This window comes from Hemiscyllium ocellatum, chromosome 44, assembly GCF_020745735.1.
Source record: "Hemiscyllium ocellatum isolate sHemOce1 chromosome 44, sHemOce1.pat.X.cur, whole genome shotgun sequence".
In the NCBI taxonomy this organism is placed as follows: domain Eukaryota; kingdom Metazoa; phylum Chordata; class Chondrichthyes; order Orectolobiformes; family Hemiscylliidae; genus Hemiscyllium; species Hemiscyllium ocellatum.
This window is the reverse complement of record NC_083444.1, coordinates 10304794-10329811: the sequence shown is the minus strand read 5'-3', so window position 1 is coordinate 10329811 and position 25018 is coordinate 10304794. Positions and strand designations below refer to the sequence as shown.

Genomic DNA, 25018 nt, shown 5'->3' with positions numbered 1-25018 from the left:
CACGGTGAACACGTACTCCCCTGGGCTGAGCGTGAGGGTCAGACAATCATAGTCACCACGGTGAACACGTACTCCCCTGGGCTGAGCGTGAGGGTCAGACAATCATAGTCACCACGGTGAACACGTACTCCCCTGGGCTGAGCGTGAGGGTCAGACAATCATAGTCACCACGGTGAACACGTACTCCCCTGGGGTGAGCGTGAGGGTCAGACAATCATAATCACCACGGTGAACACGTACTCCCCTGGGGTGAGCGTGAGGGTCAGACAATCATAGTCACCACGGTGAACACGTACTCCCCTGGGGTGAGCGTGAGGGTCAGACAATCATAGTCGCCACGGTGAACACGTACTCCCCTGGGGTGAGCGTGAGGGTCAGACAATCATAGTCACCACGGTGAACACGTACTCCCCTGGGGTGAGCGTGAGGGTCAGACAATCATAGTCACCACGGTGAACACGTACTCCCCTGGGGTGAGCGTGAGGGTCAAACAGGTCCTCATCACCATTGATGAAAGGAGGTACCTCCTTGTTAGGTCAAACCTTCCGGGGGTGGGAGTAGAGAGGGTAGGGAAAAGGGGTAATGTGGAGGGGGTGGGAAATGGGGGTCGGAGAGAGAGAGAGAGAGAGATGCAGAGAGAGAGAGAGAGACAGAGAGACAGAGACAGAGAGAGAGAGAGAGACAGACCGACCAGAGAGATGGATGGGGAGAGAGGTGCAGAGCCAAAGGGGGACGGTGACTGGCAGAAGGGAAGTATGAAGAGGATGGAGGGAGGAAGGGTGGAAGACTAATGTTTTCTGCACTGAATATCGCTGAAAACAGACATGTTGCTGAAGCTTTTTCCATCTTGTACTCAACAGGACAAAACGCAAGAATGACAGATTTCAACCAAACAATCATAACAATTTATATTACAGGAGAAAGGAGTGCTGCTGGATTGGCAAACGGCCGTTGATTGGCTGAGGCATTGCAATGAAGAAAATAATGGGAGAATGTAGGCTTCTTAAATTCCTGGTAACCAAAAACAATAGTACAAGATTGAACATGTCCCTTTTGCTTTCACTGTGTGATCATCACCAATTCCACCATCTAAGATGAACTGGTTCTCCTGTGCAGCTATTGGTTCACTCGGCATTGTTCTTAATCTGCTCCTGAACTAGGTCATTATGACAAGATTTTTGTCACTTTCTCCATTTACAAAATAGGGGGGAAAAAAAACAGGAACAGTATGAGACCTCTATGTTCACCAAGCTTATTTTGCTATGCTCCAGGTGGTTTGGTGGTTGGCACTGCTGCCTCACAGCGCCAGGGACCCCAGGTTCGATTCCTGTCTCGGGTGACTGCCTGTGTGAAGTTTGCAGAGTCTCCCCATGTCTGCGTGGGTTTCCTCTGGATGCTCAGGCCCACAATCCAAAGATGTGCAGGTCAGGGTGAACTGGTCATGCTAAATTGCCTTTAGTGTTAGGTGCATTCGTCAGGAGTAAACATAGGGTAGAGGAATGGGTCTGAGTGGGTTACTTTTCGGAGGGTCGGCGCGGATTTGTTGGGTCAAACAGCCTGTTTCCACACTGTAGGGAATCTAATCTATTAGATAACTAACACCCCACTTTCATAATGACACCACAGGGCTAAACCACAGCAGGTAGAGGGGGCTGGAAGCAATTTGACAGGATGTAGCTGTGATGACAAGCAATGTTCTGTTAGGTAGGACTTTAAATTCATGTACAATCAGAACATTGAAGACATCAGAACTTAGGAAGAGAGAAGGTTGGATGGCAATAGAAATAATCAAAGATTTACTAAATAGCAAGTTGAACTGAGCAGGGGAAAAGGCTGCAGGTGGCGAGCAATGGGGCAGGCTGGAAGCAGACAGAATTTTATTTAATCCACATTTGAAACATCTGAATTCAGGAACAGAGCTTTCTTTTGTAGTGTACAGGCATTAAAAAGGTGGCAGGTAGCGGTGAATGACACCATTAAAATGGATCAAATATCTAGATCAATTAAGTTCCATTTAGTATCTCCTGACAAATAATTAATGGACATTGGGATCGGATTTTACATCTGGAGGCCATAAAGTACAAAAACAAAGTTATGTTCAATTGCCAAATGTGCGTGTTCTCTTGTGCAAAAGGTGAAAACCAAACGGTCAGAAAATTGCAAGTAAACTTCAAACCGTCCACCGATACAGTAGGCCACTCAGCCCATCAAGTCAGCTAACAACAGCTGATCTGATACTCAAATCCCCTTTCCTATAACCCTGGATTCCCTCACCGATTAAAAATCTCTCTCGGCCTTGGATTATGCTAAACCACTCAGCCTCAACAACCCTCCGCAGTGAAGAACTCCACAGATTCACCATCCTCAGAAGATATTCCTCCTCATCTCGCTTAAATGAGTGATACCTTACTCAAATTATGTCCTCTGGTCTTCAACTCTTCCACAAGGGCAAAAATCTTGATACGTTTCAATAAGGTCACCCCTTGTTTGGACCTATACTCATTGGAAGTTAGAACAATCTACTCAGCCTCTCCTCATAAGACCGAAGGTCTTTCCATACCCAATGTCAGGCTGGTCAACTTTCTCTGGACTGTCCCTCTCCAACGGCATCTTTCCTTTCAGCACTCGTCCATTCAACTGCCCCAGCTGCTCGCTCTCACACTGCCACCTGCTGCCAGGGAGGTCTCAGCAGCACTGCTGCCTCACAGCGCCAGGGACCCGGGTTCAATTCCCGCCTCAGGCGACTGACTGTGTGGAGTTTGCACGTTCTCCCCGTGTCTGCGTGGGTTTCCTCCGGGTGCTCCGGTTTCCTCCCACAGTCACAAAGATGTGCGGGTCAGGTGAATTGGCCGTGCTAAATTGCCCGTAGTGTTAGGTAAGGGGTAAATGAATGGGTATGGGGTGGGTTGCGCTTCGGCGGGTCGGTGTGGACTTGTTGGGCCGAAGGGCCTGTTTCCACACTGTAAGTAATCTAATCTAATCTCATTACACCAGAATATAAACTAATCACCTGCAGGGAATAGTTTGTTAAATGGCCCATTGTTCAATCCCAGTCAGCTTTCCTAACAATCTCGCTCATCTTCCGCGTCAAGAAATTCCAAATGGTCCCAATGAATTCAACCCAATGTCCTTGTGGCTGCTTTATATGGAGGTCCATTTATTTTCTTTAACGGGACATGCACACTACTGGCTGGGTAAGCATCTGTAATTGCCCCAATAGTTTGCTCTGCCATTTCAGAGGGAGGTCAGGGCAGCACGGCAGTTCAGTGGTTAGCACTACTGCCTCAACGCCAAGGACCCGGGTTCGATTCCAGCCTCGGGCAAATATCTGTATGGAGGTTTTCACATTCTCCCCGTGTCTGCGTGGGTTCCCTCCCACGATCCAAAGGTGTGCAGGTTAGGGTGAACTGGCCATATTAAATTGCCCATAGTGTTCAGGAATGTGTAGCTTAGATGCATTAGTCAAAGAAATGTAAAGTAATAGGGGAACAGGTCTGGGTGGGATACTCTGGACGGTCGGTGTAGACCAGTTGGGTCAAATGACCCGTTTCCACATTGTAGGGATTCTGTGAAAGGGTCAAGATCTGAAGTCACACACACCAAGAACTGCAGCATTCTGACCTTGCTTACTTATGGACTTTATTTTTAAAAAAAAACAAAAACAAACAAACAAACAGTCACGGTCACCAGGGCTGGCTTTCAAATCGAAATTTTATGAAATGAATTTAAATTCCACCAGCTGCTATGAGGGATTTGAACTGGTACCCCCAAAGATTCAGAGCTGAAAATGTGTCGCTGGAAAAGCGCAGCAGGTCAGGCAGCATCCAGGGAGCAGGAAATTCGACGTTTCGGGCATAAGTCCGAATGGCTTATGCCCGAAATGTCAAATCTCCTGCTCCCTGGATGCTGCCTGACCTGCTGCGCTTTTCCAGCGACACATTTTCAGCTCTGATCCCCAGCAGCTGCAGTCCTCACTTTCTCCCCAATGATTCAGCCTAGGCCTCTAGATTATAACTAACACCATTATACCACCACCTCGCCTTTAACTATCCTGGTGTACAATTTCAGAACAGCCACCTCCCCAAGTGTGATTGGTTGTCCTGCAGTCCCATACGGCCCCTTCCTCACCCCCTGCCAGTTTCTTTTCAGACCAACGCTTCTGACCATATTTCTGCTCATGGTGGCTCTGTCCCCATTCCAGCTCTGGGAAATTCCCCAAGGCTGCTACGCTGACGGCGCTATGTCAAGTGCAAGTTGTTGTTGTTCCTCAAAAGATCAACCATGCTATGGGTTGTGCCTCCTGATACCTACATTTTGAGGTCAGCCCTATTTCTAATCCCGAGAGTTGCCTCCCAGATCTGAACGGTCCCCAATTTGATGCTACAGTGGCCACAATGGAGTGCCACTATTGAATAAGTTACAGCTTTTACTGCACTTTCAGTGAAAATGGTGGGTCTGATCCTCTTTTCAGGCAGTGTCGACCCACATGGTGGAACCATCCGCAACACCCGCCACTCCCCCATAAAGTGTACAAAATCCCATGCAAGGACTGCACAAAACACTACATTAGGACAAACAGGAAGACAGCTAACGATCCGCATCCATGAACACCAACCAGCCACGAAACGACACCACCAGCTATCCCTAGCAGCCACACACGCAGATGACAAACAACACGAATTCGATTGAGACAACACCACTATTATAGGGCAGGCCAAACAGAGAACAGCCAGGGAATTCCTGGAAGCATGGCACTCATCCACAAATTCTACCAACAGACACATTGACCTAGAGCCTATATACCAGCCACTGCAGCGGACAGCGACTGACAACCGGGAGCGGCAGAGACAAACCACTATAAATGCCGGAGGAATCAGCACAGAAGCGCTTCACAGGAGGCTCCCAAGCACTGAGGATGTCACCTAGACAGGGGACGAAACGTTTGCAACCAAAACTCCCAGCTCGGCGAACAGAACCACAACAAAGAACAAAACTGGCAGCACCCACCTGTGTGTCCCGGCAACTCCCTGCTCACTCGCACGTTCCCTTCGCGGGTCTTCAGGCTGTAGATCGAGCAAATGTTGTCCAGGCCACCACAGGCCACATAGTTACCAGACGGGGCGTAGGCACAGGTCATAACCCAGGATGACCGCAGTGGAATGGCATGAACCTGTGGGAAAAGGAAGCGGCCGATTGTAAAGATACGCAAATACGGGCGGCACGGTGGTTAGCACTGCTGCCTCACAGCGCCAGAGACCTGGGTTCAATTCCCACCTCAGGCGACTGACTGTGTGGAGTTTGCACGTTCTCCCCGTGTCTGCGTGGGTTTCCTCCGGGTGCTCCGGTTTCCTCCCACAGTCCAAAGATGTGCGGGTCAGGTGAATTGGCCATGCTAAATTGCCCGAAGTGTTAGATAAGGGGTAAATGAAGGGGAATGGGTGGGTTGCGTTTCAGCGGGTCGGTGTGGACTTGTTGGGCCTGTTTCCACACTGTAAGTAATCTAATCTAATTGAATCAATTCCCGCCTCAGGCGACTGACTGTGTGGAGTTTGCACGTTCTCCCCGTGTCTGCGTGGGTTTCCTCCGGGTGCTCCGGTTTCCTCCCACAGTCCAAAGATGTGGGAATTGGTCATGCTAAAAAATTGCCCGTAGTGTTAGGTAAGGGGTAAATGTAGGGGAATGGGTGGGTTGCGCTTCGGCGGGTCGGTGTGGACTTGTTGGGCCGAAGGGCCTGTTTCCACACTGTAAGTAATCTAATCTAATCTAAAAAACCTGGGACTACAATTTACATCATTCAGCCTACTACAGTACCAACATTCAGCAGGACTGAGCATGTGAAATGTTGAAAAAAAGAAAGATTTATTTGGCTTCTGACGTGATATCCACTCCAGATAAACAGCCCAACCACTGACACTCTTGCAATGGCCAAGGGCCTTCATGGAGGGATGGATAATCTCAACGCAGCCCCAGCTGGCAACACAAGGGTACCAAAAGATTGGAGCCACCACTCACCTGAAATTAAGAGCTCAACTTCAACAATGAGGCATTCAAAATTCTCGGTGGGCGAAGAGAATTCCAAAAGATTCCCAACCCTCCAAGTGAACCAACTTCTCAGCTCACTCTTAAAAAGCTCATCCCCTTATCCCAAGACCGTGCCCCCATGGTTCTGATTCTTGATTTACAAGTCATCAAAGTAGGTTGCATTGTGTATGAGAAGGCAAGAGAGTGAAGCTCTCAGCCCCAGGTTCAATCCCACCCTTGGGCGACTGTGCCAACTCCAGACAGACATTCTTCCCAGGTTTGCGTGGGTTTCCTCCAACTTAATGGGCCGAACGGTCTGCTTCCACTCTGTAGGGATTCCACGATTTTATGATTAAGGCACTCCTGCTGTACACGTTCCTTTTCACTGAACATTACAGATAAAAAGAATGTGCCCAGTTTCCACTAATGTGACGGTCAATTCCCAAAATCCCCTGCAAGCCCAAGAGGGAGGAATGAGCTGCACCAGCCGGCATTTACAGGGCCTAGATAAAAGAGCGAGATGGGAGGGGGAAATAGCATTTGACTGCTTTGAAAATCACAGCCCTTGGTGTCCCACGCAGAAATGAGAGGGGGCAGACACTGTTTGGCGTTGTATGATGATATGCTCATGTTACATGAACACGTTGAAATGCCATTGGTGCTTTGGCTGAAAATGTGTTGCTGGTTAGATTAGATTAGATTACTTACAGTGTGGAAACAGGCCCTTCGGCCCAACAAGTCCACACTGACCCGCCGAAGCGCAACCCACCCATACCCCTACATTTACCCCTTACCTAACAATACGGGCAAATTTAGCATGGCCAATTCACCTGACCCGCACATCTTTGGACTGTGGGAGGAAACCGGAGCACCCGGAGGAAACCCACGCAGACACGGGGAGAACGTGCAAACTCCACACAGTCAGTCGCCTGAGTCAGGAATTGAACCCGGGTCTCAGGCGCTGTGAGGCAGCAGTGCTAACCACTGTGCCACCGTGCCGCCCACAAAGCATCCAACGAACAGGAGATTCGATGTTTCGGTCATAAGCCCTTCATCGAATTTCCTGTTCCTTGGATGCTGCCTGACCTGCTGTGCTTTAACCAGCAACACATTTTCAGCTCTGATCTCCAGCATCTGCAGACCTCACTTTTTACCCATCGGTGCTTTGGGTCATTCATGGGGATATGGGTATCACTGGGTACACAAACATTTATTGCCTATCCCTAACTGCCCAGAGACAAATCTGAGTCAACCATTCTGCTGTGGGTCTGAAGTCACCTGTAGGCCTGACCAGGTAAAAATGACAGATTTCCTTCTCTAAAGGGCATTTAAATTTTTTTTTCTATCTGCCATAGGGAGGATTCGGACATTAGACTGGAGTTCCTGTTTTCACAAGACCACTGATATACCTCAATGCCCCCAAATCCCATCTACTGATGCAGTCCTTACTCCAGACAACGCAACTCTGCAACTATGGCTTTGATGCTTTTTTTTCTACTCGCAAGTCTTAAGAACATAGAACACACATCACAAAGCAAGGGCCACTAGGCCAATGGGTCTAGGTCAGCATTTATTCTACACACAAGTCGGCTCCCATCGCCTACTGGATCACATCCCAACATGATATCCTGCTGTACCTTTCTCCATTATCCCATGGGATCAACATACTTCCCCACCTCACCTCTCCCAACCATCGCGGGGTTTGGAAAAAGATAAACTCGGTCCACTTGTCAATTTTCTGCTGATATTGCTGAAGAAAGCTGCGTTTTGTTGAAGCCCTTAACCTTGCACTCATCAGGACATACATCACCAACATAAAGAGAACCAACACTTCATACTGTACAGGAAGGGGGTAGTTAGCAAGTGCAGTCCACTTAGAGAATGTCTTGACCAATCAAAATCAACCAGGTTTAAATTTAAGGAAACTTTGGTCATTAATGATCAGTCAGCACCTAACTGGTACATTCTCCACGTCAACATTTGAACTTGTCAAATCAATGCTTTCTTCTCAAACAGTACAAAATATTATTCTTAAATATTTTTCTCATGATTTATAATGTTTTAATGATTTATAAAGATGAAAAGCTTGGTCAAAAATGTGCCTTTTCTCCAGCAATACTCAAGACCTGAAATAACAAACAGCATTTAATGCTGTTTCTTAAATCCAATTGGTATCTCTTGCTAAAACACGAACTTCAGAATCACGCAGGATGTTACTGGATATAGCTTGGGAGTGAGGGCTGCAAGACAGCAAACAAAAAAGGTGCCAACGGCTTTGGGAATCTTGTGTGCCTGTCTTACACAAGACACCGAAGTTAGCAGCGCTGCAGCTTGGTAAAGCTCTCCCCAGGTTCTAACCTGGTTTTAAAAGCCACATTCTATTTGCATATACTTCACTTGCAAAAGGTGGGCATCACTGGCAAGACCAACATTTCTTACCCATCTCTAAAGGCCCCTGAACGGAGTGGCTTGCTCAGCCATTTTATAGGACAGTTAAGAGTCAACAACATAGAACATTACAGCGCAGTACAGGCCCTTCGGCCCTCGACGTTGTGCCGCCCGGTCATACCCATCCCGTCTATACTATTCCATGTACGCCCATATGCCTGTCCAATGGCGACTTAAATGCACTTAAACTTGGCGAATGCAGGCAAAGCATTCCATACCCTTACTACTCTGAGTAAAGAAACTACCTCTATCATCTGTTTTATACCTATCTCCCCTCACTTTAATGTTGTGTCCCCTTCATGTTTGCCGTCACCATACTTGGAAAAAGGTTCTCCCTGTCCACCCTATCTAACCCTCTGATTATCTTATGTGTCTCTATTAAGTCACCTCTCAACCTTCTTCTCTCTGACGAGAACAGCCTCAAGTCCCTCAGCCTTTCCTCGTGAGACATTCCTTCCATAACAGGCAACATCCTAGTAAATCTCCTCTGCACCCTTTCCAAAGCTTCCACATCCTTCTTATAATGCGGTGGCCAGAACTGTACACAATACTCCAAGTGTGGCCGCACATTGCTGTGGGTTTGGAGTCACATATAGGCCAGAGCAGGCAAATGACATCCCAAAAGTACGTTAGTGAACTAGATGGGTTTTCACAGGAATTGACAATATAGTCTCATAACTATGTCACTAGCTTTACAAATTGAATTTAAAGCCCATTGTGGTGGTAGGATTTAAACCCAAGATACCACACCTTAAGGCGTCTAGCTTCCCCATGCCATTACATCACTGCCCTTGATGTAGCGCACGTCACCAGACTTTAATATTTCAAAAGAAAGCCTAGCCCTAATAATTGTAAGATACATATAGAACATAGAACAATACAGCGCAGTACAGGCCCTTCGGCCCTCGATGTTGCGCCGACCCAAGCCCACCTAACCTACACTAGCCCACCATCCTCCATATGCCTATCCAATGCCCGTTTAAATGCCCATAAAGAGGGAGAGTCCACCACTGCTACTGGCAGGGCATTCCATGAACTCACGACTCGCTGAGTAACGAATCTACCCCTCACATCTGTCCTATACCTACCACCCCTTAATTTAAAGCTATGCCCCCACGTAATAGCTGACTCCATACGTGGAAAAAGGTTCTCATGGTCAACCCTATCTAAACCCCTAATATATATACGCTGGTACTCTGTCACCTATCCTGTCAGAAAACCCCAAGTTAATTCAGTGCAATTATCCCCTTCACATGAGTGACAATCTAGTGGAAGTCTTAAAGCGAGGCTAAAGACTGTTGCTTAGCATGAGGCACACTGCGTATGATTCAAGAGAGATCACACTGTAGCATGCGATCTAACAAAACAAAACCGAGATAAAGATCCCATTGTGGGGCAGATTGGTGAGCCAAGCATTTTCTAAGAAACATTCCCATTGTGAAACCATCCCCCTGCCCCCCCAAGCTCAGGACAACAACAGACCCTTCGCTTCAGTACCTCGAAGGGCGCACACAGGCATTCCAGCTAATTCTGTTTCTGCAGCCACACCTACCGAAACAGAGGGTCAGAAATCTGGTCTGGTTCAGCAGAAACGGATTCAAAAGCGCAGCAGCTTTGTCTGCGTTGCACAAGGGACTTTTCGAATCACAGAAGACAGCCGCATGGCTCATCTGGCTGACATTGGCTCTTTAAACAAGCACCTAGTGCCAATCTCCTGCCTTTCCCCTCATAGCCTTGGACATGACTTTCACCCAGATGACCGTTCAATACCCTCTGGGATGCCTCAACATTTCCCGAATTCCTGATGAAGGGCTTATGCCCGAAACATCGATTCTCCTGCTCCTTGGATGCTGCCTGACCTGCTGCGCTTTTCCAGCAACACATTTTCAGCTCGGATCTCCAGCATCTGCAGTCCTCACTTTCTCCTCCGCATTCCCAGGCAGCACATTCCAGATCCTAACTCCCCAGGTTTTGAGAAAACCTTTCCTCACATCAACCTGGTTTCTTTTGTACATCAGTTTAAACCTACGCCCATTCAACCTGGCTCCTTTCACGAGAGGTAACGGTTTCTCCTCCTTACACACTCACATACCTTTGTCAGAATAATCAAGAGAAAGCTTTTCGCAGCATTTCGGTGACCTACCTTGTTTGTGGTGTAGCTGTCCCAGATGATTAACTTTCCGTCCTGTGATGCACTGACTAACAGTCTGTTGGATAAGAAAAACGGAAGGAAAGTGAATCAAGGGCAGGGAAGACATTTTTGAAACACAGCTAGCCTAAACCCTTTCTTCCTGCCTCCCCATGCAGTATCACGATCAGAGACAGATTACATTTATATAGCACCTTTTACATCCGCAGAACCTCAGAGTCACATCATACAATGCAATCACTAGTCAGAGAGTCACAGAGCATGGAAACAGACCCTTCAGTGCAACTATTCCATGCTAACTGCGCTCCTAACCTAAGCTAGTCCCACTTCCCTGTGTGTAGCCCATATCCCACCAAACCTTTGCTATTTATCTGCTTATCCAAATATCTTTTAAACATTGTAACTGTACCTACATCCACCACTTCCTCGGAAAGTCCATTCCACACATGAACTACTGTGTAGAAAAGTTGCCCATCATGTCCTTGTTAAATTTTTCCAATTTCACCTTAAAAATATGCTCCTAGTTTGAGCTTCCCAACCCTAAGGAAAAGGCCCCTTGCCATTCACCTTATCTACACCCTCACGATTGTGCAAACCGCTACAGAGGTCACCCTACAACCTCTTACACTCCTGGAGGAAAAAAGTCCCAGCCTTTCTACTTTTATATCTCAAACCGTCCATTCCTGGCAACATCCTGGTAAGTCTTTTCTGAACCAGTCTCTTGTTTAATAATAACAACAAAGGAAGAGATCATTAGCGTCCTAAAAGTTATTTTCCAGATGAGATAAGGAAGTTTGTTGTGTGTGTTTTAGGAAGGGATTCTTTAGTTTCTGGAGCAGGCAGAAAACAGACATGCATCGCCATTTACAAAAGAAATTTCCTTTAACTAAAACAGTCATAGCGATGTGTAGCACAGAAATAGTCCCTTCGATCCAACTCGTCCATGTCAGCTAGACACCCTAACCTAATCTAGTCCCATTTGCCAGCACTTGGGCCATATCCCGCTAAACCCTTCCCTATTCATCTACCCACTCGGATGCCTTTGAAAATGTTGTAATTGTACCAACTTCCTCTGGCAGCTCGCTCCATACGTCTCTCATCTTTTTAGTTCCTCCACGGCTTCTTGGCCCACCGTGCCCCCACTTCTTGTTTTTAATCTCCGATTTAGTCCTACAATACTTGGATATTTCGAGACTGCTCCGGAGCATTCCCAGTTTTCATCATCCCATCATTGACAGCCCGGCCTACAGCAGCCTGAGCTCCAAGTTTTGCAAGTCCCTCTTTGGCTGCCTTCCTCTGCTCCCCTCAAAACCTACCTCCGTCACCAAGCTTTCAACACAACTCTCAAACTCCCGTGAAGCTCAGTGTCCAATCCTCTCGAAAAACCTGCTAAGGACACTTCCGGATTTTTTTTTGTTAATTCATTCCCGGGATGACGATATTGCTGGCTGGGCCAGAACCTATTGTCCATCCCTAGTTGCTCAGGGGCAGTAAAGAGTTAACCACACATGTCTGGAGCCACACCGAATCATAGAATCTCAAAACATGCAAAAGGAGGCCATTCGACCCATCGCACTTGCGCCAACCTTCCAAAGATCGTCCCAGCCCCCTAACCATTCCCTGTATCGCACATGTGCCATGGCCAATCCGCCAAACCTGCACATCTTTGGACTGTGGGAGGAAACTGCTGCACCCGGAGGAAATCTACACAGACACAGGGAGAACATACGAACACCATACAGACACAGTCACTCGAGGTTGGAATCAAACACTGGACCCAGGCGCGGAGGCAGCAGGGCTAACCGCTGAGCAACTGTGCGCCCCTATGTTTGCAAAAAGACAGCAGATTTCCTTCTCTAAAAAGGACATTACTGAATTAGATGAGCTTCGGCGACAAATTGACAATGGTTAAGCAGTCATCATTAAACTAGTTTTTTACTGAATTCAAACTCCACTATATTTGCTACAGTTTGAATCCATATCTCCAGAACACAAACCTGGATTACTAATCCAGTGACACCACTAGCCACCACCTTCCCAATACACAATCTCCACTGCATTAAACATGCCACACAGTCACAGAGTGTTGCACAGACCTGGAGTCGGTTCCCCAATGCATAGCATAGATCTTAGCCAAGTGACCCCTTAGCGTGCGCCTCGTACGCATCTGAATTCTCCCGACTGGATCGAGGGCCGCTGTAATCTATAAGAGACAAGCACAGTATTGAACGCATAGAGGTTAACCCTGTTCCGATACAGGTTCGGATCGACCGAGATCAGAAGGGAGAACTCTGTCTTGGTTTGCCTATTCCTGAGATCAGGGATACGTCCATTATTGGAGAGAGGTGTGCGCTTGGAGCGGATTCGAAGGAAAAGAGGAATCTCCTTAACACAAGATCGTTACCAACTAACATTAAATGTACAGGGGTTGCTATTCCCGGTCATTCAACCCTCGAGAATTCTCCCAATCCACAACAAATCACACAAAATGGAGACGTAAATCCATGCTGCAGGTTATTGAAAAATAGCAAGGGACCTGCAGTGAGAAGGCTGCATTAAAGCTGTGTTACAAACCAGCCTATACAGCCCGTTGACGGTTGAGTAATAAAGAGGTTTCATTATGTCGTACAGAACAGAAACATTCAGGGTCTAATTCCTCCTCTATGCTGGGTTGGGCGTACTTTCATGTTGGTACAATTGCAACATTTAAGAGGCATTTGGATGGGTATATGAATAGGAAGGGTTTGGAGGGATATGGGCCGGGTGCTGGCAGATAGGACTAGATTGGGTTGAGATATCTGGTCAGCATGGACAAATTGGACCGAAGGGTCTGTTTCCATGCTGTACATCTCTATGACTCTACGTGGATATCATTGGCCAGCAACTATTGCCTGCCCGGGTGAGGTGAAGAGATTTCTTTCTCAAAAGCATGGGTGAACCAGGTAAGTTTTTATAACAGGGTAAAAACAATGGCCGCAGATGCTGGAAACCAGATTCTGGATCAGTGGTGCTGGAAGAGCACAGCAGCTCAGGCAGCATCCAAAGTGCAGCGAAATCGACGGTTCGGGCAAAAGCCCTTCATCAGGAATAAAGGCAGAGAGCCTGAAGGGTGAAGAGATAAGCTAGAGGAGGGTGGGGGTGGGAGTGGGGAGAAAGTAGCATAGAGTGCAATGGGTGAGTGGGGGAGGGGATGAAGGTGATAGGTCAGGGAGGAGAGGGTGGAGTGGATATGTGGAAAAGGAGATAGGCAGGTCGGACAAGTCATGGGGACAGTGCTGAGCTGGAAGTTTGGAACTAGGGTGAGGTTGGGGGAAGGGGAAATGAGGAAACTGTTGAACTCCACATTGATGCCCTGGGGTTGAAGTGTTCCGAGGCAGAAGATGAGGCGTTCTTCCTCCAGGCGTCTGGTGGTGAGGGAGCGGCGAAGGAGGCCCAGGAGCTCCATATCCTCGGCAGAGTGGCAGGGGGGAGTTGAAATGTTGGACCACGGGGTGGTGTGGTTGATTGGTGCGGGTGTCTCGGAAATGTTCCCTCAAGCGCTCTGCTCGGAGGCGCCCAGTCTCCCCAATGTAGAGGAGACCGCATCGGGAGCAACGGATACAATAAATGGTATTAGTGGATGTGCAGGTAAAACGTTGATGGATGTGGAAGGCTCCTTTAGGGCCTTGGATGGAGGTGAGGGAGGTGGTGTGGGCACAGGTTTTACAGTTCCTGAAATCAGTGGTGACTGTCGTGGTCACTATCGATGGGACTAGTTTTCCATGCTTGATTTATTAACTCCACTTAAGCTCTTGGGATTTGAACTGGCATCCCCAGAGCTTTGCTGAGCTTCTGAGTGCGTCTCAGGATTACTAGTCCAGTCACATTAGCACCAAATGAATCTCGCCCAAAACAGCACGCTCGGGCTCTCACAAAGGGAGCAGATCGGGACTGTTTTCCGACTCCAAAGGTGTATTGATTTTGATGTAAAGGGCACAGGAGAACACTAAGAGAAAGTGAGAACTGCAGGTCAAGAGTTGAGAGGGAGTGTGGTGCTGGAAAAGCACAGCAGGTCAGGCAGCATCCGAGGAGCACGAGAACTGACGTTACGGGCATGAGCCCTTCCAAGAGGAAAGTAGGTTAGAGAGCCGGTGCGGTGCATGGTGGGAATTCCAGAAATTATGGACAAGCTAGTGAAGGCAGAGCAATGGATGATCAAATTGGATTTGAATTATATAAGCACAGAGATCTTGGAAGGTGGTGTGGGCTGGGACACTTGAAAATGATCGGGGTGAAGGTTTGGAAAAAAAAAAGGAAATTCTGAAAACCAAGACACTGGTCGACCAGGAGCCAATGTCGGTTAGTGGGAACTGGTCCAGGTGATAGAGGAATGGGACTTGCTGTCGGTTAAAACGCAGGCAACACTAGCTCGAATTATAATCAACGTTTTACGAAGGATGGATCGTGGGAGACCAGTTTGGAAAAAAGGTTAGGACAAATCAGATCTAGCAGCTATGTAGGTACGGATGAAAGCTTCAGCAGATGAGCAGAGACATGGGAAAACTGGGGTGACATAACAGAGGTTGACTCAAGTCTCCTCAACATTGGTGTCAAAATTAGCTCAACTTAAAGCCTAATGTGACACTGGGATACCACACAGGCCTGTTTAGTCTGAAATGTCAGGGAAAAGGATGAAGGAGTTGGTTGCTGGAGCAAGGATCAAAAACAATTGCTTCAACCATTATTTATGTAATCCTGAGAAGCAATACCATCCAGAATGAAAAATTGGGCAAGTTTCCAATAGAGTTGACGAACAAAAGTCTCGGGGGTTATGTCCCCTGCTAAAAATTTAAGGAAAAGAGTTGAGTATGAAACTCCTTCAGAGTTTAAAATCTTTGGAATTCTCTCCAGAGAGTTCGATATTGCCCAGCGTTGCATGTATTCAAGACCAAGACCTTGTCATTAGACTGGAGAATTATTCCTATAATGAACAAGTGAAATTGAGCTACATGACCAGTCATGATCATATGTGGACCATTTCGAGTCCTGTATCTAATAAAATGTTAGAGCTGGAAATGTGTTGCTGGAAAAGCGCAGCAGGTCAGGCAGCATCCAAGGAACAGGAAATTCGACGTTTCGGGCATAAGCCCTTCATCAGGAATCAGGCATATACCCAAAACGTTGAATTTCCTGTTCCTTGGGTGCTGCCTGACCTGCTGCGTTTTTCCAGCAACACATTTTCAGCTCTGATACTCCAGCATCTGTAGACCTCACTTTCTCCTCTAATAAATGATATACTGGCCTTGGAGAGGGTCCAGAGGAGATTTACAAGAATGATCCCATGGATGAAAACCTTCTCACAGCAAGAGCACTTGAGGACTCTAGTTCTGTACTCAATGGGGTTAGAAAGATAAGGGGTGATGGAATCTGATTGAAAACCTACAGAGACGCCTGGAAAGAGTGAACTTGGCGAAGATGCTTCCACTTATAGGAATGACTCGGTCCGAGGGCACAGCCTCCGAGTGAAGGGACAAACCCCTTCAGAACTGGTTTGAGGAGGAATTTCCACAGCCAGGGGGTGGTGAATCTCTGGAATTCGCAATGGGCTGGGAGGCCAAGTCAATGCATACACAAGATAGAGATTAGCAAGGGAAACAAGGGTGACACTGAGAAGGCAAGAGAATGGGTTGAGAAACACAATCAAGTAGCAGAGCAGACTCAATGGGTCGAATGGCCTAATTCTCCTCCTATAACTCACATTGCTAGGAATAGGGTGCTTCACCATGGAATAGGACCACAGTTGCTCAGTTCGGCATCTCAACTCCATGTTCCTCTCCATACCCTCTGCTCCTTTGTCTCACTACCTCAGCCTTAGTTTTAAAAAAAACCACACAACACCAGGTTATAGTCCAACAGGTTTATTTAGAAGCACTAGCTTTCATCACAACTACCTTCAATCAGATGAAGGAGCGACGCTCCGAAAGCTCGTACTTCCAATTAAACCTGTTGGGACAGTAACCTGGAAATGTGTGGTTTTTTTTAAACTTTGTACGCCCCAGTCCAATCAGCTCTTCCACATCATAACTCAGCCTGGACGAATTTAGACTGGACTGCTTCGGTCTATGCAATTAACTCCCGAATTTGCTGCAACATCTTGTTGCATAGCGACCTCAAATCAACCAAAAAACCGAGGGCAGCTCAGGATGGAAAGAAAGCTGCCCGTTTTGCTAGCAGATCAGTTAAAGCACTCACCTGGGTCAGTGTGGAGTCCCCACATGCTTTCCTGGCATCCTGAAACAAAGGAAGTTACAGTTAAAAGGTGAAAGTGTGTTGCGGGGAAAGCGCAGCAGGTCAGGCAGCATCCAAGGAGCAGGAGAGTCGACGTTTCGGGTATGAGCCCTTCTTCAGGAAATACAGTTAAAAAGAGACAAGGCCAAGATCTGCGCCGGCTCATCATATCTTTCTCCGTCCCATCAAACATCAGCCCTCAATTTGAAATAAAAACTATATTTAGCATTCCCCACAGAGAACTGTGCTCCAATCCAATTGTCCATCGAAACGTGGGCAGTGATGAAGTAAATTTGAAGCCAGCCTTTCGAAAAGGAAAGCATACAGTGATTGAAAAACTGGGAACATCCAGTCTTCACCTCGCTTGATAAGCAGATCCAACTTTTCTACAGAACGGCCAAGTTAAGGTCATCAGTAGAGATTCAGCTTGGGTCAGCGCATCTTGTAATCAATTTGAAGGGTACTTTGGCCTAGTAGTAGTGAAGACTTCTCAAAACAGCACCACCTGGACTCTAAGCTGGAAATTCTGAGCCTAACTATACAAACTAGGGGTGCCATTCCAATAATCTAGGTGGTTGAAGGGGTCATTGATTAAAGTTTTCAAGCATTTGAGGCCATCGCAAAGTAATAAGGAAAATCTGGTGAAACCACAGAATGGAGTGCCTGGTGCTGGAAAAGCACAGCCGGTCAGGCAGCACCCGAGCAACAGGAGAATCGACATTTCGGGCCCTTCCATCAGGAATGAGGTTCGTGGGCTGGGGGGGTTGCTGAGAGATAAATGGGAGAGGGGTGGAGCTGAGGAGGGGAAGGAAGCTGAGAAAGCGACAGGTAGACGAAGGCAAGGAAGAAGGTGACAGGTCAGAGAGAGGAGATGCAGCGGAAAGACAGGTCAGGAGGGCAGTGTCGGGTTGGAGGCTTGGGACTGGGATAATGTGGGGGGGCGGAATAAGGAAACTGTTGAAATCCACATTGATCCCGTGTGGTTGCAGGGTCCCAAGGTGGAAGATGAGGCGTTCTTCCTCCAGACATCGGGTGGTAATGGTTTGGCGATGGCAAAACTCCAACGCAAGCACAGACTCAAATTATACCCAGGAGTGAAATTTGGAAAAACTCCCACAGAATGGTAGCAGTCTTCCTTCAAGCCACTCAGCATCCTGTATTGTTCTTTCCTCACGGTCTCTGGCTCAAAGTCCTGTAATTCATCCCCTAATAGCACGATAAGAATCCCTACACCACAAGGATTGCAGAAACTCAAGAAAGCAGCTTCTCAAGGGACACAAAGTTAAAATTCACAACATTAGGCGATACCCAACTGGTTTATTTGGAAGCACTAGCTTTCGGAGCGCCGCTCCTTCATCAGGTGGTTGTGGAGTAAGAGATCGTAAGACATAAAATTTATAGCAAAAATTTACAGTGTAATGTAAGTGAAATTATGTATTGAAAAATGTGGGCGGCAGGGTGGCTCAGTGGTTAGCACTGCTGCCTCACAGCGCCAGAGACCTGGGTTCAATTCCCGCCTCAGGCGACTGTCTGTGTGGAGTTTGCACGTTCTCCCCGTGTCTGCGTGGGTTTCCTCCCACAGTCCAAAGATGTGCAGGTTAGGGTGAATTGGCCATGCTAAATTACCCGTAGTGTTAGGTGCAGGGGTAAATGCAGGGGAATGGGTCTGGATGGGGGCGCTTCGACAGGTCGGTGTGGACTTGTTGGGCCGAAGGGCCTGTTTGCACACTGTAAGTAATCTAATCTAATCTAAAAGACCTGGATTATTTGTTAAATCACTCATCTTTTAGAATGAGCATGTTGGTTTCAGTTCTTTCATATGTAAATCGCAGACCATTCTTAAAGTAACATTCTCAAGTAACAGTCTCTCGTCGGCCCAGATAATGCATTGAAGGTGTGAAGTGCCCTGTACCACAATGTACAGACTGATTCTAATCTAAAATAAACGGATTTACAGAATCTTACATGGATTCATGTAGTTTTTTGAGCAAAATAAAACGGAATTCTGCAAGTACAAATTCCCCTCAAAAACGTACGCACGCAGGTGGGTGGGTTATGAGTGTCTGTGAGAATGTGCGCGTGTTCGTCTGAAGGGTAATAAGTCTGTGAGCAGGTGCACGAGAGTGTGGGAGCTTGCGCGCGTGCACGTCTGTGTATGTGTAGTGCAGTGGGGTCACCTGTAGTGTGATCTGAACCCAAGGTCCCGGTTGAGACCATCCCCATGGATACCAAACTTGGCTCTCAGCCTCTGTTCAGAACAGGTAACACAAATTGCCCGAAGATCGCCTCGGAGGACGGTCACCCAAAGGTCGGAGGTTGAATGCCCTGGACCCGCTGAAGTGCTCTCCAACTGGGAGGGAACACTCCTGTCTGTCGATTCTGTGCGGTGTCCATTCATCTGTTGTCGTAGCAAATGTACCATGTCTTAGAGCACACACAAAACCACATGGACACATACATGTTTGTGGGGGGAATTTGTACTTGCGGAATTCCATTTTATTTTGCTCAAAAACTGCATGAATCCATGTACAATTCTGTAAATCTGGTTGTTAGATTAGAATCAGCCTGACCATTGTGGCAGAGACAGCCTCACACAGGGAGCTAACACCTTCAATACATGATCTGGGCCTACATGACACCGATTGTTAAAGTTCACTTGAGAATGTAACTTGAAAAAATTTCTCCGATTTACATAAGAACTGAAACAAACATGTTCAATTCTTAAAGATGAGTGTCTTAAAACAATCCAGGTTTTTTCAATATATAATTTCAGTTACATCACACGGTCAACTTTTGCTATAAATGCTGTGTCTTATGATCTTATCTCCACAAGCACCTGAAGGAGCTTCCAAATAAACCTGGCGGACTATAGCCTGATGTTGTGTGATTTTTTTTAAAAACTTTGTACACCTCAGTCCAACACCAGCATTTCCAAATCATCTCAAAAGGTTAATTAGGGATAAGCTTATCAATGACACCCACATTCTAGGAATGCATGTTTTTATTTTAAAAAGTATGTTTGGAACTTTTTTCAGCTAAATCAACTCAATTTTATATGTCAGATTGAGAGACTGTTAATGTGGGATGCTGAGAGAAATGAGACAGGGAAGTATAAATAGCACTAACTCGCAGTTCAGCCACAGTCTCAGAACATGCTAGGAGGAGCAAAAGACCATCTCTGGCTCCTAACAGCTACAGGAACAGCACCACATCATGATATCTGGCTGAAGGCACATTTGCAGCATTTCAAATTAGTTTTTCTTGTGACATTAAAACATTTTTCTTCAGTGGTTGAAAATTTAAGTGTGGGGAAAGTAATTCTTACAACCCAGTCCTCAAACATATAAAGACCCTGGGAGAGCTCTGATGAAGGGTCACTGAACCCGAAAGGTTAATTTTGACATTGCTTCACAGATGCTGCCAGACCTGCAGAGCTTTTCCAGCAACTTCAGTTTTTGTTTCTGATTTACAGCATTTGAAGTTCTTTCGGGTTTTTATATAAAAGATCGTGAATGGTCTTGACAAGTTGGATGGAGAAAGGATATTTCCTCCTGGGCACGAGGTCAGATCTAAGAGGCATTGTTTTTAAATTAGGGGTGGCCATTTAAGGACAGTAACAAGGAGAATCACTCTCTCTCAGAGGGTTGAGGCTTTGCAAATCTGCTTGAGCAGGTTTTTGATGACAACAGATGCTGAAATCCAAAGGTAGACAGGCAGAGGGCCGGAAGAACACAATACGCCAGTCAGCATCAGGTGGGGAAGTCAACTGACAAAAAAGCTGCAGATGCTGGGATCCAAAAAAAGTCAACAACATGCCTTTCCTCCCGCTGTCACCCAGACAGCCCTCTGCCGCACCTTCCCTACTCTAAACCCCTCCCCTCCCAACACAATGGAGGACAGAGTCCTCACCTGCCACCCCAGGCCAACTCCATGCAGACCGCACCATCAAGAACACCTTCCCCTCCCCACCCCTCTCAGTCTTCCACAAGAACCATGCCCCCTGACAGCCCGTGGTTCACACCACCCCTACCACCGCTCCCCCCTAGGTACCTTCTCCTGCAAGCAGGGGAAAAAAAAATGTAAAACCTGCCAGGACACCAGTCCAGTCACCTCCATCCAGGGCCCCAAACAGTCCTTCCAGGGGAGACAGAGGTTCACCTGCCTCTCCTCCAACCTAGCTTACTGCATCAGGTGCTCCCAATGTGGTCTTCTCTACATCGGGGGTCACTGAGGGAACGGCTCACCTCTCTTCTCAGCTGGGTCCGCAGGGGCTGACCAGACCTCCAAGTCACGGCCCACTTTAATTCCCCCAACCGCTCCCTTTCCAACATGACCACCCTTGACCCCCTCCATTGCCAAGACAAACTACAGCACCTATTTGGAGGAACACCACCTTATCTTCCACCTGGGCACCCTACAAGCCCAGAGGACTCAACATTGAGTTCTCCAATTTCAAATCACCTCCCTCTCCAATCCCCAAACCCCTTTCCAGCTCCATCCCCTCCTTGTCAGGATTCATTCTTCCCATTGACCAACTAGATTGTACAGCCTACCCGTCTTCACCGTACCCACCTTCCCCTTTATCTGCAGCTCCCCCTGCACCCACCCCTAGTCCTGAAGAAGGGTTACACCCGAAACGTTGACTTCTCCACCTCCTGATGCTGCCTGGCCTGCTGTGTTCTTCCAGCCTCTTGCCTGATAAGGTTTTAGAACATTTTTAAGGCAGTGTTAGATAGATTGCAGTAGAGTAATGCAATCTAAAAAGACTGTTAGGGCAGATCTGAACGTGGAATTCAAACCACAAAGCAAAAATCAACCATGATCTTTTGAAATGGCAAAGCAGATTCGAGGGAGCAAGTGTCCTACATCTGCTCCTTTTGATACATTCATTTGTACACAAGGTCCTGGTAGGGAATAGATTTAAGTCAAGTTGCCTCTGTCGCTGCCAACGGCAAGGAACTTTTGTCCTTCAGAGTAACTTTCTACTTATGCCTGTACAAAAATAAAAGCATTTATACAAGAGTTCTTCCACAATTGTATGTCACTGCCAATGAAGCAATTCTGAAGCATGTTTGTACCAACTGCAATGCGATAAAGAACCAGATGCTTGGCGTTCTTGATGCAGATTGAAGGATAAATTTCAGCCTTCAGGCTCCAGGGAGCAATACCTAGATCCATGGTTTCTTTTACCTCCACATGTGTTGTGCTTGAGGTCTTCTAGTTTAACATCTCACCCTGTGGACGGCCTCTCAGACAGTACAGTGCTCCTTCGGGATGGTTTTTGTTTGTTGGGGAGGGATGGTCCGTGTATGTCAGAGTAGATTTCAATGCTCAAGCGAGACAAAAAAACTGGTCTCAAGTGGGCTGTTAGCATGACACACTGAGCCATGGCTGGCTTCCAACAACATTAGTGAATGAAACTCCAGGCTAGAAGGTGGATGGATCTGAGCTGTGGACTCAATCCCCACAGGGACAGAGTGAAAAGCACAGTCCAATTCATTGGATTCGGAGTTATTACTGCTCTGTGCCGCTCTGGGCTGGGTCCATCACTGAATGAGTGGCAATTATACCACACTTAGCCAGCATTGATCAGGAGGAGGTCGTGGTATCCTTACCCAATGACTTTTTAAGTGAGTGAGTAAATTATAAAGGACATGGTAATATTTTGAGACAATGAAATACCATAAAGAAGAATAGCGGCTACTCTTCAAAACCACGAGCAGTCTTTAATTCCAGACTGGATTGACAATGCCAGGGAACATTTCGGTGCTGGCACTGCAGGTTTAAAATCAAGACATCTGACACTGTGGGATACCACTTTCATCCTGCAGCTTGCTCAGTGCCTCTTGCCTTCAACAGTAGGTGGTCCCAACACGCCTGCCCGACTTCTCTATTAATATTCCACTCCCCTGCCTCGTCTGCCAACTCCTTCCCTTCTTCTGGAGGGGGAGGAAAGGCAGAGGTGCAAGCAGTAGCCCCTCTCATTAGGTCAAGTAAATGGCTTTCGGAGGGGTGTAACAATTGATGATTGGTTTCACAGCCCAGAGCCTTGGCCAGCTCCCAATAAAACACTTGACGTTCACGGTTTGCTCACCCGTATCTGGCTCCGCAACTGTTCTGCCTCTTGGCGCAACTGCTCGAGCTCACTCATGTTCTCCGGTCAAAGCTAACACCTCTAGCCCACTTCGACTCGGCCAATCAGAAACCTGTCAAGAAGAGGAAACCAAACAAACAACAAAAAGAGAGCAGATTAGTACTCATCCGAGCACAAGGAGGGACACCGAACTCACAGCAGCAGAACTTTACATCAACCAGTGAAAGTTTTCATTTCTGTGGCATCCTGCATCATCGCAAGGCACCTCAAAGCACTTCATAGCCAGCGAAGTGTGTTTCTGTTATAATATAGGAAATGCAGCAGCTAACTTGCACGTGGGGAAGTTGTTCCCAGACTTTTATTCCAGAGAGCAGAGGTGAAAGTGTACCCAAATCTCACCAGCCTTTATTTACAGAAACACAAATTGCAAACATGAATCTCCAAACGTTGAATTAGGTCTGTCCCTAGTCACAGAAGCTCATGTGAATCACCAGTTTATGTCCATGACCTGAACACATTGTATCTGAACTACAACAGAATTTACACCAAATGCTTCTTCTACCAGCACTACCAGGGACTCTTTCAACTCCACTCAAAAAAAAAGGGGCTACAATTTGAAATTTCACCCAGAAATAGCACTTGCGACCAGGCAACACCCTCAGTGCATTGTGCTAGGAATGTGGGTTTGGACTGGGACTCAATACCACAAACCAGTGACCCAGAGGAGAGCCTGCCACCCGTGGAGCCAGGGCTAGCGGGAAGTACGGCTATCAAGGAGCTGACGGGCACCACCCTAACAAGTATGGCCCACTTCCTACTTTTCAAAGACACTTAAAAGCAGCCGCTCCCTCTCGACAGAAAACGAAACCCGGATCTGGACTGAATCAACAGGCTGCTTCAGCAGAACAGCTGCTCCCTCTGCAATGGTCCCGGCTGACTTTTAGAACAGGAATTGTAAGCACAGGAAGTGTTTACATATGACACAGTTACTCTCTCTCTCTCTCTCTCACTCTTCCTCCCGACGTACAGACCATCTTGCACTCAGTGTGAATCCAGAAACAAGACGGCTATTTTTCTATTCATTTTTCAACCAAGAAGGAGCACTTTGATAATAATTTACATTAAAGCCAGAGGAACACCGCTCATAAAACGAAAGCATCTGAGCTGGGTGGAGTTGCACAGCTCAGGGGAAGTGATGTTGCAGGGAAGTTTTGCAACTTGCTCCTCACCTACTGTGCAGTTTGAACCCAATGCAATGTGTTTTCGCCTCAACCTACAGCCATCAGCATTTCACCTGCAACCTCAAACACTCTCCAGACAGAATGGAATTTCAACAGATCTGGAACTGAACTTCTTGTAGAATTAACCTCCATTCCACCTTGTTGAAATCTGACTGATAACAACCAAGACAGTGGAAGTACTGCTGCGAGCATCCTGCGAGAGTATTTTTTTGTGTGGTGGGCTGGGAGGGGAGTTGAAAGCGAATGCCAAGGCACAGTGGGAAACCATCTGTCGGTGTAATTAAACACTAATTCACCTATTTTTGTTTCCCTGTTTTAAGTTGAATTTGCAGAAAACCCATCAGCTTCCATCCCCATCTTCCAGAGAAGGAAGCATTGCAACAGAGGCACACAAAAACCAACATATTCAGCTCAAAACTTGTTCAGTCACGGATACTGAAGTAGGGACAACGTAAAAGATTCTGCATTGGAGCTGTCGCAAGAGTCATGGGAGCAATTTGAGACAACTTTAGAATATCTTCACTGCGGTGAAAAAAAAATTGCAACTTAATTAGGCTGTCAATTCAAAAACACTCCCAATTGCTTCATGTGAGACACGAATGAGCCAATTTTAGGCTGAAACATCCGAAGCCTTTTCACACATTCAAGTCAGCACACCACTATAAATATATCTAGCCCCCAAACTCCCGTGAGCGACAACGAAAAGAGCAGAAATTTAAATGAAAAGGGAAGGCTGAACGACTTGATGGGAGAACAGACAAGGTTTCACACTTGAGTACCAGGCCAACAGAAATCCAA

At 47.0% G+C, this 25018-nt stretch overlaps 1 protein-coding gene across 3 annotated transcripts in view; it reads right to left on the bottom strand.

Moving 5' to 3' along the window:
- Positions 1–25018, bottom strand: part of LOC132835302 (guanine nucleotide-binding protein G(I)/G(S)/G(T) subunit beta-2) — a 111693-nt gene that overhangs the window by 16206 nt on the left and 70469 nt on the right. The window contains exons 1-6 of one of the 3 annotated variants that reach the window (XM_060854736.1): positions 24100–24136; positions 22980–23091; positions 16850–16888; positions 12715–12821; positions 10613–10676; positions 5008–5170 (exon numbers count right to left, since the gene is read on the bottom strand). In XM_060854736.1, coding sequence (XP_060710719.1) covers positions 5008–5170; positions 10613–10676; positions 12715–12821; positions 16850–16888; positions 22980–23036 — 430 coding nt within the window. In that variant the 5' untranslated portion in view covers positions 23037–23091; positions 24100–24136. Of the gene's footprint in view, positions 1–5007; positions 5171–10612; positions 10677–12714; positions 12822–16849; positions 16889–22979; positions 23092–23797; positions 23896–24099; positions 24137–25018 lie in introns of those variants that run through there. The other 2 variants (XM_060854735.1, XM_060854734.1) reach the window with 2 other exon arrangements.